Source organism: Chenopodium album, chromosome 22 (assembly GCF_948465745.1).
Source record: "Chenopodium album chromosome 22, dcCheAlbu1.1, whole genome shotgun sequence".
NCBI classification, from domain to species: domain Eukaryota; kingdom Viridiplantae; phylum Streptophyta; class Magnoliopsida; order Caryophyllales; family Amaranthaceae; genus Chenopodium; species Chenopodium album.
The window spans coordinates 10,778,176-10,792,016 of NC_137855.1; the positions used below are offsets into that span (position 1 = coordinate 10,778,176).

The 13,841-nt window shown below is 35.7% G+C and overlaps 1 protein-coding gene across 1 annotated transcript; it reads left to right on the forward strand.

The window, feature by feature from the left end:
- Nucleotides 1-2,649: 2,649 nt before the first annotated feature.
- LOC145605370 (uncharacterized) lies at nt 2,650-7,911 on the forward strand. The gene is made up of 5 exons (XM_081661414.1): nt 2,650-2,864; nt 4,450-4,534; nt 7,082-7,153; nt 7,260-7,336; nt 7,477-7,911. Exons 3-5 carry the CDS (start codon nt 7,085-7,087, stop codon nt 7,736-7,738), a joined length of 408 nt encoding a protein of 135 aa, XP_081517540.1. The 5' UTR covers nt 2,650-2,864; nt 4,450-4,534; nt 7,082-7,084; the 3' UTR covers nt 7,739-7,911.
- The last annotated feature ends 5,930 nt before the right edge of the window (nt 7,912-13,841 follow it).

Genomic DNA, 13,841 nt, shown 5'->3' on the forward strand with positions numbered 1-13,841 from the left:
GTTGGGTTTAAACGGTTTCGGTTTACAATGGGTTGGGTTGCTATCGGGTTCGGAAGTACTCGATTCGGGTTGTTCTCAGTTTCGGGTTGTATCAGTTCAGCTTGATAATGGGTACAGTTCATTAACGGTTCTCAAATATTCGGATCAGTTCAGTTTCAAGTTTTGAAAAATCGGGTCGGGTCGGTTACGGTTTTAAAATAATAGGTCTTATCGGTTCGGTTCCTTTTCGAACCAGTTGAAAACGGTTCTGATTCACCAGTTTGGGTCGATTTTTGACAGCTCTACATGAAACCCACTTCCACGAAAATACCCGTCCATGAAACAACCTTTGAGGGTTTTGAAACCGATGACCACCCAAATGATCAACTTCAACCATTTCTTCAAATCTGATTGCTCAAACTCTGCCCAAACTTCATATGATCAAAAATCAATCAATCAATATTCAATAAAAAAATCACAAAATCGTCGTAAAAAAAATCGAAAAATCACAAATTTGATACAGTAGTACGTAGAGGAGTGAAAAAAGCACTAGGGGTGTATTTTTGGGGTCGGGGTTGGGTATCAGAGCAGCGTGGGGGTGGCGTTGGGGGTTTCGGATGGAGCGGCAGATGGGTGGGTCTTGGGGTTTCAAGGCAGCAGCTGGGTGTGGCTTGGGGTCTCAGGCAGGGAGGTGAGCAGGGGCTTCGATTTTTGATGTGGTTGGTTGTTGTGGTTGTTTCCGTTTTTGTGGTCGTGGGTTGTTGTGGTGGAGGAATTGGTGGGTTGTTTTCGTTGTTAAGGAGAGAGGAGTGAGAAGGGAAATTGAGAGAATAAAAAAAAGTTTTTAAATTTGTTTAACAGGTTAAAGGTCAAATGAATCTATTGGTGAAGGTGGGGTATAAAGGTTAGATTTTTATGGGTTAAAGTTACACTAAAATATTGCTCCTTTTGTTAAAAGAATATATTCTCCAGATGAAATACTTCGTATGTCTTTAAATCCTTATTTGTAACCATTAGGCTAATAGCTCATTGATTGTAAATATTGTAATTTCTCTTTGCGTAAAGTAGTATTATCGCAATTACACTTTGCGTGAGATTTTAGTTCACCTTATTTGTACTTATAATATATTAGAAAAATTTAGTTCAAATATGATTTGATTAGATTAATTTAATAAGTTTAAATAAGGTTAGATTAAAAAATAAGCTCATATATATCAAACATTATCATTTTTATGATGTTTTTTATTGCTAAATTTCTATAATTTCGTAATGAAAAAATTATGAAAATTAAATTAGATAAAATATACATTATTACAATCTAGCAATACCCTACTTAATAGATTTTCTTTACAGATTAGCTCGAATGGTTGCCATGATTCTTTCTTAATTCGTTTTTCTTTTGGAAACAAAAAAATTATACCTACATACAATTAACTAGAAGGACTAATCAGTTATTCCGTTCATCGCACCAAACATGCCAATATTAGCATTGATGGTCCGTAAATGTAACTCATTGTTCAAAAAACTAGTCAGAGTCCCTAGAGCTCCTTGTAAGGCTTGCTGAAAAACCCGTTGTTGGACTTGATTAATCGCTTTTTGTTGTTCAAACTGAATGGTTTCGTTTTACAATTTTCGAATTGTTCTAAAGTGTACATGTATAAGGTAAAAGTTTAATCAGATTAGTTTAGATACTAGTAAGGCTAGTTTAATTCAAGTTTTTTTTTTTTTACTTATTTCAGAAAAAATAAGTTCACATCATATCAGAAAAAATAAGAAAAATAATTTTAGGTTAGATCAGAAAAAATAAGTCCATATCGAAATATCATTTATGTGCGGTTATTCATCGCTATATATCTTTATTTTCGTAATGAAAAAAATTATGAAAATTACATACTAATAAAGTACACATTATTACGAATCTAATAAGTCTCCACTTGATACATTTTTTCCTTATAGATTATTGTAGACGTTAGGTAAAATTTTGGTCAAATCAGACAATCAAATCAGAGCAGCTCAAAAGGTAAGTAAAAATAAAGTAAAATAAACAAGCGTTGAAATTAAAGCAGATACAAAATTCAAATCAGATTAGATAAGCAAATTAGGTTAGAACCCGTACGATGCACGATTTATATAAAACCTATTTTTAATTTGTACATTTTTTAAATAAATCATTATTATACCTTAATATATATAAGAATTACGAACATTTTGTAATTTAAAATCTTTTATTTTCATCAAAATTATGATATACTATATGTTCAACGCCGTCTAATTCATAGTTCAATGTAGGAGGTCATTTATTAGTGTGCTATTTAGAATTATTTCAATTTCCTACGATAAGTTGATGGGTTTTAGTTGTAAGGTAGAATGAGAAATATTTAAATTTCAAAAATGTTAAATATGATAGCTCTACAAAAAAAAAAAAAAAAAAGGACACCATCATTGCATTTAGGCGGGAAATTTTTTATTAAGAGAGTGACACGTGGGCAATGGTGACGTCATCCTCTTCAGTTTTAGTAATACGTAGTAGTTAAATAGAATAGACTATGCATAGGCTTAGTGGAAAAATTGAAAGAAGTGAGTGATGGGGCAGGCCAAAGTTTTGGGCTTCTCCGGTCAAGTGATCGGGTCGTGCTCCAACGTTGGACGGATCGGGTCTCCATCACCCGTTTTTTAGTAAATACGAGTAAATTTTACTGAAAGACTGATACTCAAAAAAAAAGCCGACCACAGATAGGAAAGGAGGCCGGAAATTTTGTGTTCACAAAATATAAATTACGAGTAGTAGGCGACCCCGTGAAACCGTCGGAGCAGTAGGCGACGCCGTCGGAGTATCAGACGATCTTCTGCGGAGAACAGTAGGCGGCCGTGGGAAATTCGAGCTAGTAATTTTATTGTTCTTCGTTTTTTCTATTTGGCTGCTCTTATTTTGATTTTGCGATTGCTTATTTGGTATTATTTGATTATTCAGATTTTGTTGTTTTTGTTATTCAATTTTCGGATTTTGTTGTTTTCTTTAGTTGGAGGTGTTTCTCAAATTTGTTCTTTTATCCTTTTCATTGTTAGTTGATTGAATGGGAGAAGCTAAGGACTGAACCTTAAACACTGAACCTGATGATGTTAAGAAGCAAGTTTAAAGTATATATGCTTTTTTTTTTTTTTTTTAAAAAAAAACCCCACATTTTCGAAGTTATCTTTCGATCTGTTATTTCTTTTGAAAGTAGACACCCTTATCCTGGGTTAGTTGCTGTTCACCACTATTATGTATTTCCTTCATTTCTTTATAGTTGCAACACTTCGTGAAAATGAAAATGTCATAGATGTCATAATAGTTGCAACACACCATAAATAGGAAAATTATACTATTACTTTTATTAAAAGAACATGGCCCACTTGGTTACACTTTTAACAACCTTTTAGCCCCATTTTAAGTGTATTATATCATGTGAGTTTCACTTTTCTTAAATAGCGTGATAAAGTGTGTGTTGCAATTATAAAAAAACGGAGGAAGTATAATTTTGAAATTAGAGACACCCTATTGAAATAGCCAAGTTAGTTGTTCAAAATTAATTATGTTGATAGTATAAATTCCATTGATTCATTTGGTGATTAATTGTTTATTGCTTAGAACATGGAGTTCCTAAGCTTTCCTCTTTATTGTTATTGGGGAGGAGAGATTATAGATGATAGTGTGTGATGGACTGATTAAATGGCTCAATGCAACCGGGTCAAGCGCCCTTGTTGGTTTACTCAAGGCGGGGAAAAGGAGAGAACAAGGGGTCAGCTCCAACTTGTTCAAGTCAACACCAAAGAGTAGCAACCAAGGAACATTTCTATGCTAGAAGACAAATTTTAATCAAAGAAGAATTAAAGAAAGAAGGCAGCTAGTTTCAATTGTGTTTGCTTATGGTTTATCTAAATTAGCTAAGTAGTCACATGTATCCCTTAAGGTCATCCTTAATCGTTAGTATGCTTGGAGTATAAGTAGTGTACTAGTAGTAACTAAGAGATCATCCAGAAATTGAGTTAGAAACATTTGAGAGTAGTAGCCTAAAGCTACCTTGAGATTGATGGCCTCAAGCCATTAGCTATCGTGTAATCTTGTTACTTTCCACTTGGTTGATCAATTAAACTACCCAAGCTTCCTTTAATTGCGTTTTACTTAAATTAATCATGTTCAAAGAGTCGTGGTACATTACATAGTAATGATTATAGATGATAGTGGTGATGTTACATATAAAGGAGGAGAGCAGAAATTTGCATTTGGAGTGGTGAGGTTATTGGTGAATATGTGATTGTTGATATGTATAGTTCATATTATTTATTCTCTATGGTGGGCGGGTCTTTTAAGGGTCAAGCTGGCAATTTTTGTAAAAATGGGTTAGGGTGAAGGGTTATTGAAATATTGACTTGATCCTTGTTTTGTAGTCCTAATCTTCTCACTCTCACCTTCTATTTCTACCTCTGCAGTTTCTCTTGATTAATCTTTCATCAAATTCGAGCTAATCACATTCAACAAAATCAAGCATATTCATTTTCTTTATCAATTCATCAGGTATGTGCATTTTTTTTCTTGATTTTTTTTTTTCACTGAAATTGGATTTAATTTGCAATTTTGGGGAATTATACACAATTATATATTGTTTGTTGCTAACTTGACTAATTTGAGCTAAATGCCAATCAATTATACATTTATACATCGTATTGTATTTGACAAGTTCAAGCTAAACCTAAATCAAGTAATCATATTGACACATTCAATCTAATAACCGATGTAAATGTTACTCCCTCCATCCCTTTATTACATGCCTGTATTCCTTTTTGGGGTGACCAAAATTAAGTGCCTATTTCTATTTATAGGTTGTACTTTTTGCCAATATTATTTTTGTTTTGATGATTTGTCATCATTTTTCTTTTTCTTTTTTGTACTTTACATCAATTCTGAGTACTTTCTCTCTCCTAATTCTCAACAACTTTTTTCTTTCTCTCTATCTCTCTCTAACCTCACATGCATATTTGTACTCCCAATTTTTAGTTTTAAGGGATCTTTAGCTTTCTTAATTCCCGTGCAAAATGAGAAATAGGCATGTAATAAAGGGACGGAGGGAGTATTTTTATGAAAATTCATGTTTTTTGTTGAAATTTATTGATGGGTTTTGTTTGGTTGTTTAGTCCTCCCATGGTTAAGATGATAATAAAAAGGGTTGAACATGAGTTTTCCCCATCTCTATCCTTAATCTCCCCCAAAATTCTAATTTACACGGAATTGGTTATCCGATTAACCCTAACTTAGTTTAATGTTTGCTGATCAATTGAGTCCTGCTGATATTGGTTGTAAACTTTAAAGTTTTGCCCGAATTCTTTTGAATTTTGGTTATGTATGTTTAAGGTTGTCGCTCTTCATGATCTTACATATTGTGTTTGATTAATTTGCGTTTTTTGCTGGTATTGTCTCAAGAGAATAGTTGTGCAGTAAGTCATCTTTAACATGAATGGCGTCTTTCTTGAATTTTCGAGCTGTTGTGTTCATAATTGGTACAAAAATTGTGGTTGGAACAATGATATATTATTATACATACAACATACAAGTATTAATGTCTGAAAATAGGATGTTTATGAAAGAAATAGTTGAGCCTTGAGGCTGTCATTTTTTGAATTGAGATATGATATTGTACTACTGTTCTGTAACTATAGTGACCTTCTTTATCTGATAAATTCACATATTGACAGCAACAAATTTTTTCATGTAACTTTAAGTAACAGTAATCAGCAAATCAAATCACAATTGAAGTTTAATCGAACATTCTTAAGTGCATGTACTTTTCATCATAATACTTGTACAAGCTAAATTAGTGACTCCAGTCACAAAAGAGGTACTCGTATAAATTATGAATAATAAGATAGGGCTGAAGAAGAATAATATACCAGAAGAAAGGCCATAGAGTACAATCGAGTTAAAAAAAAAAATATGATGAGGGAGCTTTGGAAACAGATTAATGATCTGAATTGCTTTGGACTTCACTTTCACTTGCTCCTAAGATAGCTTTTTGATTAGCTGACATGCACCTTATAGATTGATGATCTACGATGGTATCTAATAGGGTAAATGTGTTGCTCTCCTGATGGAATGGGTTTAATACTTTCAATAGAAGTAGATGACATGCTATTTGATGGTATTAAAACGAGGGGCTGTACAATGTGGCTCATTAGTTATCAGTACAGCAGATATTGACGGTGCCGCATACCACCTCAAATATGGGAGCTGCCACGATTATTTTCTAAAACAGAGTTGTGATTAGCCATATCATTTTCTTGTTTATTATAATTATATGTTTAGCCATATCATTTTCTTGACAGGCTCTTTCCTATTGTTATAGTTGGGGGGTGGGGGAAATCAATTTTTTTAGGTTCGAGATGAGTTGATGAGGTTTCAGAATTTATTTTCGTCTTTTATGGTTCAAGTTTGTTGTGCATTTGTGCAATTTCGTTTGAAAATGTATTGTGGGGTGATGTAATCATGTCTTGTGGACTATTTGATAGCTAAGTATAGAATGTGTAGTGCTCTCTAACTTCAAAATTGAATACTTTATCATGTTGGAATATGATTATCTTGTGTATGCCTAAATTTCTGGTAGAATCATCCAATCCCGTGATCTACTTTTGGTTTATGTAGAGTTCTTGTTATTTGAATTTGATGTAAAAAATTTTTGTTGAAATAAAAACGATCCTCTTTCTCTCTGCAACTTTTAACTGTGAATCATCGACTGTCACTCAGCTTCTGCTTTCTGAAGGATATGCCTGGTGATCTGGTATTATCTCTGAGGGATATGCCTGGTATTATCTATTTAGGTCAAAGTCACACAAGTTATTGAGTTTTGGAGAAGTTAAAAAGGAGCTATTGTGTTTGTGACATAGTCTGGGTAGAGGCTGGGCTGTTTGGTTGGGGGTGGTTGTGAGTTGAAATTCTAAAATAGTTACTGGCCGTGTTTGCCTTAGAGACTGGTGTGATTAATTGTCCTTTGTTTCCTGGAATTTTGCAATTTGACTTGTGAATGTCATTTTACTCCATTTTAAGTAAATTAATTGAGTTCTATTACCGCAGATCATGAGTACAAAGGAGGAGTCACCAGCATCATTGCCCAAACTTATGACACTTAACAGGGGGTTTAAATTGGTAAGTATTGTGGTTGGTTCCTTTTAATATTGTGTGTCAACCTAATTAAAGACTGGCTTCACATTGGTACATTGCTTAAGATTATCACTTTGCTGCTTATGTGTAGGCTGAGCAGTGGGTTAAAAGTATGCCTGGAGATGAGGAGGAGGCAGAGGAGACAGAAGTGGAAGCTAGACCTGCTAGGTTAGTGTGTTATCCTCTAAATCCATCAGCCATTTCTTACACCATCACCTATTGAAGAGGATACTACAGAAGGAAAGTTGAATCAAATACTGGTCGGTAGTTTTGGAAACTTATTTTAGTTTGTTGATGTGTGTTTGTAGGCTTGGTCTTGGGGCAAACGTTCCTCGTAGATCCCAAGTTGGACCTATATATGACCCTGTTGAGAGGAGATTACATAAGAAGTTTGGTGCAGGGAGAAAGAAACCTGCTAGTGATGAGGATTCCGTTCCACCTCCAAAGAATGAAATAGATAATGGTGATGAAGATGACGACGAAAATTTAGACAGTAGAACTAATTCTTTTGCCAAAAAGAGACCTGCTTTTCCACCAACAACACCACAATCAAAGAAGAAACATAAGTAACAAGTGATACAAGGTGTATCCTTATTTTTTGCCCTGTAGTCTTCCTGATGTATTTTTCTAATGATATATGATCTTACTTTAGAAGAATACTACAAGAGGGGGGGGGGGTGAATTGTAGTTTGAGAGAATTGAGCTAATTTTTGCGGAATTGAAAACTTATTAAGCCAAAGGAACTTAAAGTGAACACAGAGAGATTTTACGTGGAAAACCTCTTGGCCCTAACAAGAGGAAAAACCACGACCACTTGGGATTTTAGGAAATATTCTCCACTATAACAGGGCAAACAACCTATTAGAAGCTAAAGAATCAATCTTCAAGTTCCTCTATGAACTCGAAGTTCCCAGCAACAAGTCCCACTACTTGTTACTCTTCTCTTCTCTATTCTCTTCTCTCTCTTTCTCAACAAACTTCTCTAAGAGTTCACTCAGACTCCCAATTCTCAAATTACAACTCAATGACAGACTCTAATGAAAGTAATTAAGAAAAACACTTAGTGGAATGCGACACTTGACTCTTTGAAAAGATGGATAAAAGTATTTGAGCCAGGGTAAAATTATTCTGAAAATAACTTCGATATTTATAGAAGAATGTTGCTTGGAGAAAACGCCATAATCTCCACCACTTGCACCACCTTCGTTTCATATCCTCTCCACTACGCAATACCACTTCCAGAGTTCTAAATCGTGTCCTACAAACTAGGGCACGTTTATTACTTAAGGAAGCAATATCTTTGTTAGTGGGGAGGACTTAATCAAACACCCAGTAGCGCAAGTTTAGGAAATCAGTTTTGCAAAGATATTCTTTTCAGAAAATAACTTAGCGTTTAAAAGATAAAACCAATGAAAGATTATCTCAAACAGATTCTCCTATTTTTTAGCAAGTCAATAATTATCTTTTTCAAACGCATTCCACTAGGCATTAATCCAAATTAATTTTCACTTACATAAAATCTAAAATAGAAAAATACTTCAGACTTTATGCTTCTCTTAGAAGTCTCTTCTCCGAGTCTTCTTTCCTTAGCTTCTACTCCGAAGCTCCCGTTCCTTTCCAGGAACTCTTCAGCTGACCTCTTGGACTTTTAGCTCTTTGTTTCCCTTGGCTTCAGTGAATCCTGTGACTTATATACAAACTGCAAGACTCACAACCTTTATCAATTTCCTTGTTTGACTTGTGTTATCATCAAAACATCAAGGGCAACAATATTCCCCCTTTTTGATGATGACAAACAAGACAAACACATTAGAGCAAAAATAAACCAAGAGATAAGAGAAACTACTGTAAATTTCCTAAAAGAAAAAAAAAAAACTTAAAAGAAGACAAGTTTTATACCTTACTGAGATCCAGAGAGACACAAAACTTTGAAGCAGAGATGGATGATAAGTGTGTAAGTAGTTTGCCTGTATAATTTCCCCCTTTTGGCATTATCAAAAACATAATGTATATAGCAAATTATCTCAACACAGCACCATAGCATGGTCTAATGATAAGGCAGAGATCATATAAGCAATTCAAAGCAGAGATTGTGCACAAAAATATATAGATAAGCCATCATCCAAGACCAATGAAGACATCGGCCAAAAGTGTATCAAATCCACAAGTTCTCAAAAAAAATATAATCCCTGTTTTAAGTTACAGACCCAAAATAAAAGGAAATTGTTCAGGCATAGCAAAAGAAACACAGTAGCATTATCATCATAAAAGACTGGGCAAAGAACAGGATCAGACTTCTTCAGCAGTCAGATCATCAAGCTTGAGAGCAATCTTCTCCACAACCTGCTTAATTGCTTCATCTCGGGCTTGAGCAACCTGGAGAAGAAGTGACTTGGCATCACCAGCACAGCTTGAAACAGCTCTCTCTAGAGTCTCCACCTTCTCAGAATGTGTCTTTACTTCTGAGACAACATCCTTCAGCATCTTCTTAATCTCTTGAAGTTCAAGAGTGACAGCTTCATTCAGCATAGCTGGGGAACTCATCTCAGGAAATCCAGTTCCCTTAGGTTCTGATTTGGGTGACTTTGTAGGAGTAGGAACTGCTGGCTCTTTCACAAAGTCCTGTTCCCCTAGATCAAGGATAACAGGTTCTACTTCCTTAGGAGCCTGCTTCTTTGACAGCCTTAAACTCTTTCTCTTCCTTTCCCCTGTTTCCAAGCCCTCTTCTTCCTGCACACCAGATTTTTGTCCCTTCTCCCTCTCTCTCTTTTTCTTTTCTCCTCCCCTTTGTTTACTTTCCTCAACCTCCACTTCCCCCTCAATTTTAGCCTCTTCTTCTCCTTCAGAAACTGCAGGCAGTACTTCTAAACACCCATACACCACATGCAAACCCCTATTGTCAAGAAATGTGCTTTGAATGTACTGGTTGTTCTGTAGGTACAAGGGTTCACAGTCAGTGAGGTCTATTTTGAAGTTTTCAAAAACAGTGGTGAGGAGGTTACCATACCCAATTTTCCAGTTTCTAGGTACGCAATGGGCTAGGTGCTGGATCATGATTGAAGGAAAGTTTATGGGGATTTTGTGTTCGAGACAGTACATGAAGATACAGTCAAGCTTGTTGGCTGAATCTCTTTTCTGGGTTATGGGAACAATGTCATTGTGTACAATTTCAAACAGCAATTTTTGGAGAGGGGAGAAATTATTGTGATTGACATAGGTGGTTTTAGGGTTTCCATGGAAATGCTCAACAATTGACTCAATTGATATGTTAGGAAGAGGTTTCTGCACAGATCCTTTAAAATACAGCTCATACCCAGCATTCGGAACTTCAAACAACTCCCCTAAATACTCAGAATCAAACGAAATAGACTTCCCTAACACAGTGCATGTTATTTTTCCTTTATCACACGAAAAAGATCCATGAAAATCTTTCAAAGCATCAGCATACAAAGGCTTATTAAAGCATTCACTTAACAGAAAAGTCCAATTCTGAAATTCAATTAACTCAAGAAATTCATTGAACTTACTAGCTTTACACCAGGGTAGGTTCAAGCTCAGACCTGATATGAAGTGAGTTGCATTATCCTCAAGAGGCTTGATCGCTGCTGTCTTGTTCTTGTAGGAAACCCCCAATTCTTCGATCACTTCCTCTTTGGTCTGCTCAATTTGTTCCTCTTCCATTTTTGTAGTTTCTGGTAACGGAGGATATTCAAGAAGAAGTTGGTGAAGAGTTTCTGAGGTTTTATCTGTGGTAATTTCTTGGATTTTGACAGCAGAGGATTTTTCTAGGGTTAGGGTTTGGTCTTTTGGTGAGATGTCCATGGGTGAATATGAGTGAGGTTCTTTGAAAGGGAGAAGTATGACTGATTTAAGCGGTGTAAATTTTTCTGAGTCTTCCATCACCTTTATACTGGAGTAATTGTGAGGTGTCGTTTCAGGCTATAGGGTAGGTGAGGTGAATTATGATGATACGCCACTTGCATTTATAGCCTTGGGTAAATAAAAGATAACTCTAGAAGATGAAATGTATTTTGCATGTAAAGGGATTATTTCAACAGAAGAGGATGAATATTAATTGAATTCATCAGATAAGCCGTGTTTGATAAATAAAGATAAAGATTGAAGGAAATTATCAAAACGATTAAATTTGTTGAAAGGATAAACTTGTGAATATACAAATTAATGCACGGAACAAGTCAACATAGCTCATGCCATCAGTCAAGGATTTCAAGAAATATCATACTCTTATGCACAAATTTGAACATACATGCTTAAGTCATTTGCCATATCTATGTAATAAAACATATCCAATTTGTGTGAGATAAAATGTACATCAGTTTGGAGATTTTTTACCTGAGGGAACATCAAGGCTTTTTCTTTAACACAACTTAATCATTCCAAGCTCCATCCTCATCATCTCATGTCTTTCTCTGTTTAAAGGCTTAGTCAAAATATCAACAATTTGATTAGTGGTATCACAAAATTCTAATTTAATTAAGCCTTTCTCAGCATTATCCTTTAAGAAATGATGTCTAATATGAATATGCTTAACACGAGAGTGATGTACTGGATCTTTGGAGATACAGATTGCACTTGTGTTATCACAGAAAATGGGAATGCAATCGAATTTCATACCAAAATCTCTGAGTTGTTGTTTTATCCACAACACTTGAGAGCAGCAAGCAGCAGCAGCTACATATTCTGGTTCAGCAGTAGATAAAGCTACAGTGTTTTGTTTCTTAGAGCCCCATGAGACTAAGCATGGCCCTAGGAACTGGACCATACCTGATGTACTTTTTCAATTGACTAAGTCTCCTGCATAATCTGCATCTGCAAAACCTTTTAGCTCAAAAGAATCACTTCTAGGATAAAAGATACATAACTCGTCAGTTCCTTTCAGATATCTCAGAATCCTTTTTACAGCAGTGAGGTGAGATTCCTTAGGATTCGATTGAAACCTGGCACATAATCCAACACTGAAAGCTATGTCAGGTCTACTAGCAGTTAAATATAGCAAGGAACCTATCATACCTCTGTACATCTTTTGATCCACACTAGTTCTTGATGGATCATCATCCAATCTTGTGCCTGTTCCCATGGGTGTGTGATTTGTTTTTGCTTGATCAAGGTTGTACCTTTTCAGGAGTTCCTTGATATATTTTTGTTGATGAATTGAGATTCCTTTCTCTGTCTGCTTGATTTGCAGACCAAGGAAGAAGTTCAATTCTCCCATCATGCTCATTTCAAATTCACCACTCATAAGATCAGCGAAGTACTTGCACAAGACATTGTTAGTTGCACCAAAAATAATATCATCCACATATATTTGTACAACCAAAAGATCAGTCCCTTTTGATTTCAAAAACAAAGTTTTATCAATTTTTCCTCGTTTAAAATCATTTTGTAAAAGGAACTTGGAGAGCCTCTCATACCAGGCTCTTGGAGCTTGCTTAAGACCATAAAGGGCTTTGTCAAGCTTAAACACATGATTTGGAAATTTTGGATTTTCAAAACCAGGAGGTTGTTCTACATATACTTCCTCCATCAGGTAACCATTAAGAAAAGCACATTTCACATCCATTTGGTAAAGTTTGAAACCCATGTAAGAAGCAAAAGCAATTAGAATTCTAATAGCTTCTAACCTAGCCACAGGAGCAAAGGTTTCTTCGAAATCAATACCTTCCTGTTGATTGTAGCCTTTTACCACCAAACGAGCTTTGTTCCTCACGATAGTTCCATACTCATCTAGCTTGTTCCTGAATACCCATTTGAGACCAATTACTTTCTTCTCTTTGGGCTTGACTTCAAGATGCCAGACTTTGTTACTTTCAAACTCGTTTAGTTCCTCCTGCATTGCTACAATCCAATCAGCATCTTCTAGGGCTTCCAGATGATTTCGAGGTTCCAAAATGGAGAGAAATGCATTGAATGCACAGAAGTTCCTCATTTGAGATCTGGTTTGAGTTCCTCTGCCTATATCACTGATTATCAAATCAGTGGGATGAGATCCTTGATATTTGAAGGGTTAGGATGGAATTCTCTTGCTGGAACTCCGATTTGAGGAGTTTCTTGATTTGCATTTCCATCTTCTTCTTCTGCTTCATGTCCTTCAGGAATCTGTTCTTCATTATTCTGCTCTCCAATAGCTTGAGCTTCTTGATCTTCTTCCTGAGGATCTTCAGCATTTCCTTCATTTGGACCTCTTTGCTCTTCTCTGGTTTGCTTGTAGACTTCTTCATCTTCATCCCTGTTCCTGACCAATCTAATTTCAAAATCATCATTTTCATGTTCCTGCACATTCATAAGAGAGTCAGTTTCATCAAATATGATATGAATGCTTTCTTCAACACACAAGGAGTTCTTGTTATAAACTCTGTAAGCTTTGTTGTTTGAGGCATAGCCAAGGAATATAGCCTCTTCACTTCTCTCATCGAACTTTCCCAAGTTCCTTTTTCCATTGTTGTGTACGAAACACTTGCATCCAAAAGGCCTGAGATGAGAGATATTTGGCTTCCTCCCTTTGAATAATTCATAAGGAGTCTTGTTAGTTATGGCTCTGATGGTTACTCTGTTGATTATGTAGCATACGGTGTTGACAGCTTCAGCCCAGAAGTTCCTTGGCAGGGAGCTTGCTATCAACATTGTTCTTGCTATATCTTCCAGCGTTCGATTC

Coding starts and splice junctions, on each gene's coding strand:
- LOC145605370 (XM_081661414.1), top strand. CDS start 7,085: ATGAGTACAAAGGAGGAGTCACCAGCATCATTGCCCAAACTTATGACA. Junction 7,154..7,259: donor TTAACAGGGGGTTTAAATTG/GTAAGTATTGTG, acceptor GCTTATGTGTAG/GCTGAGCAGTGGGTTAAAAG. Junction 7,337..7,476: donor GTGGAAGCTAGACCTGCTAG/GTTAGTGTGTTA, acceptor GTGTGTTTGTAG/GCTTGGTCTTGGGGCAAACG.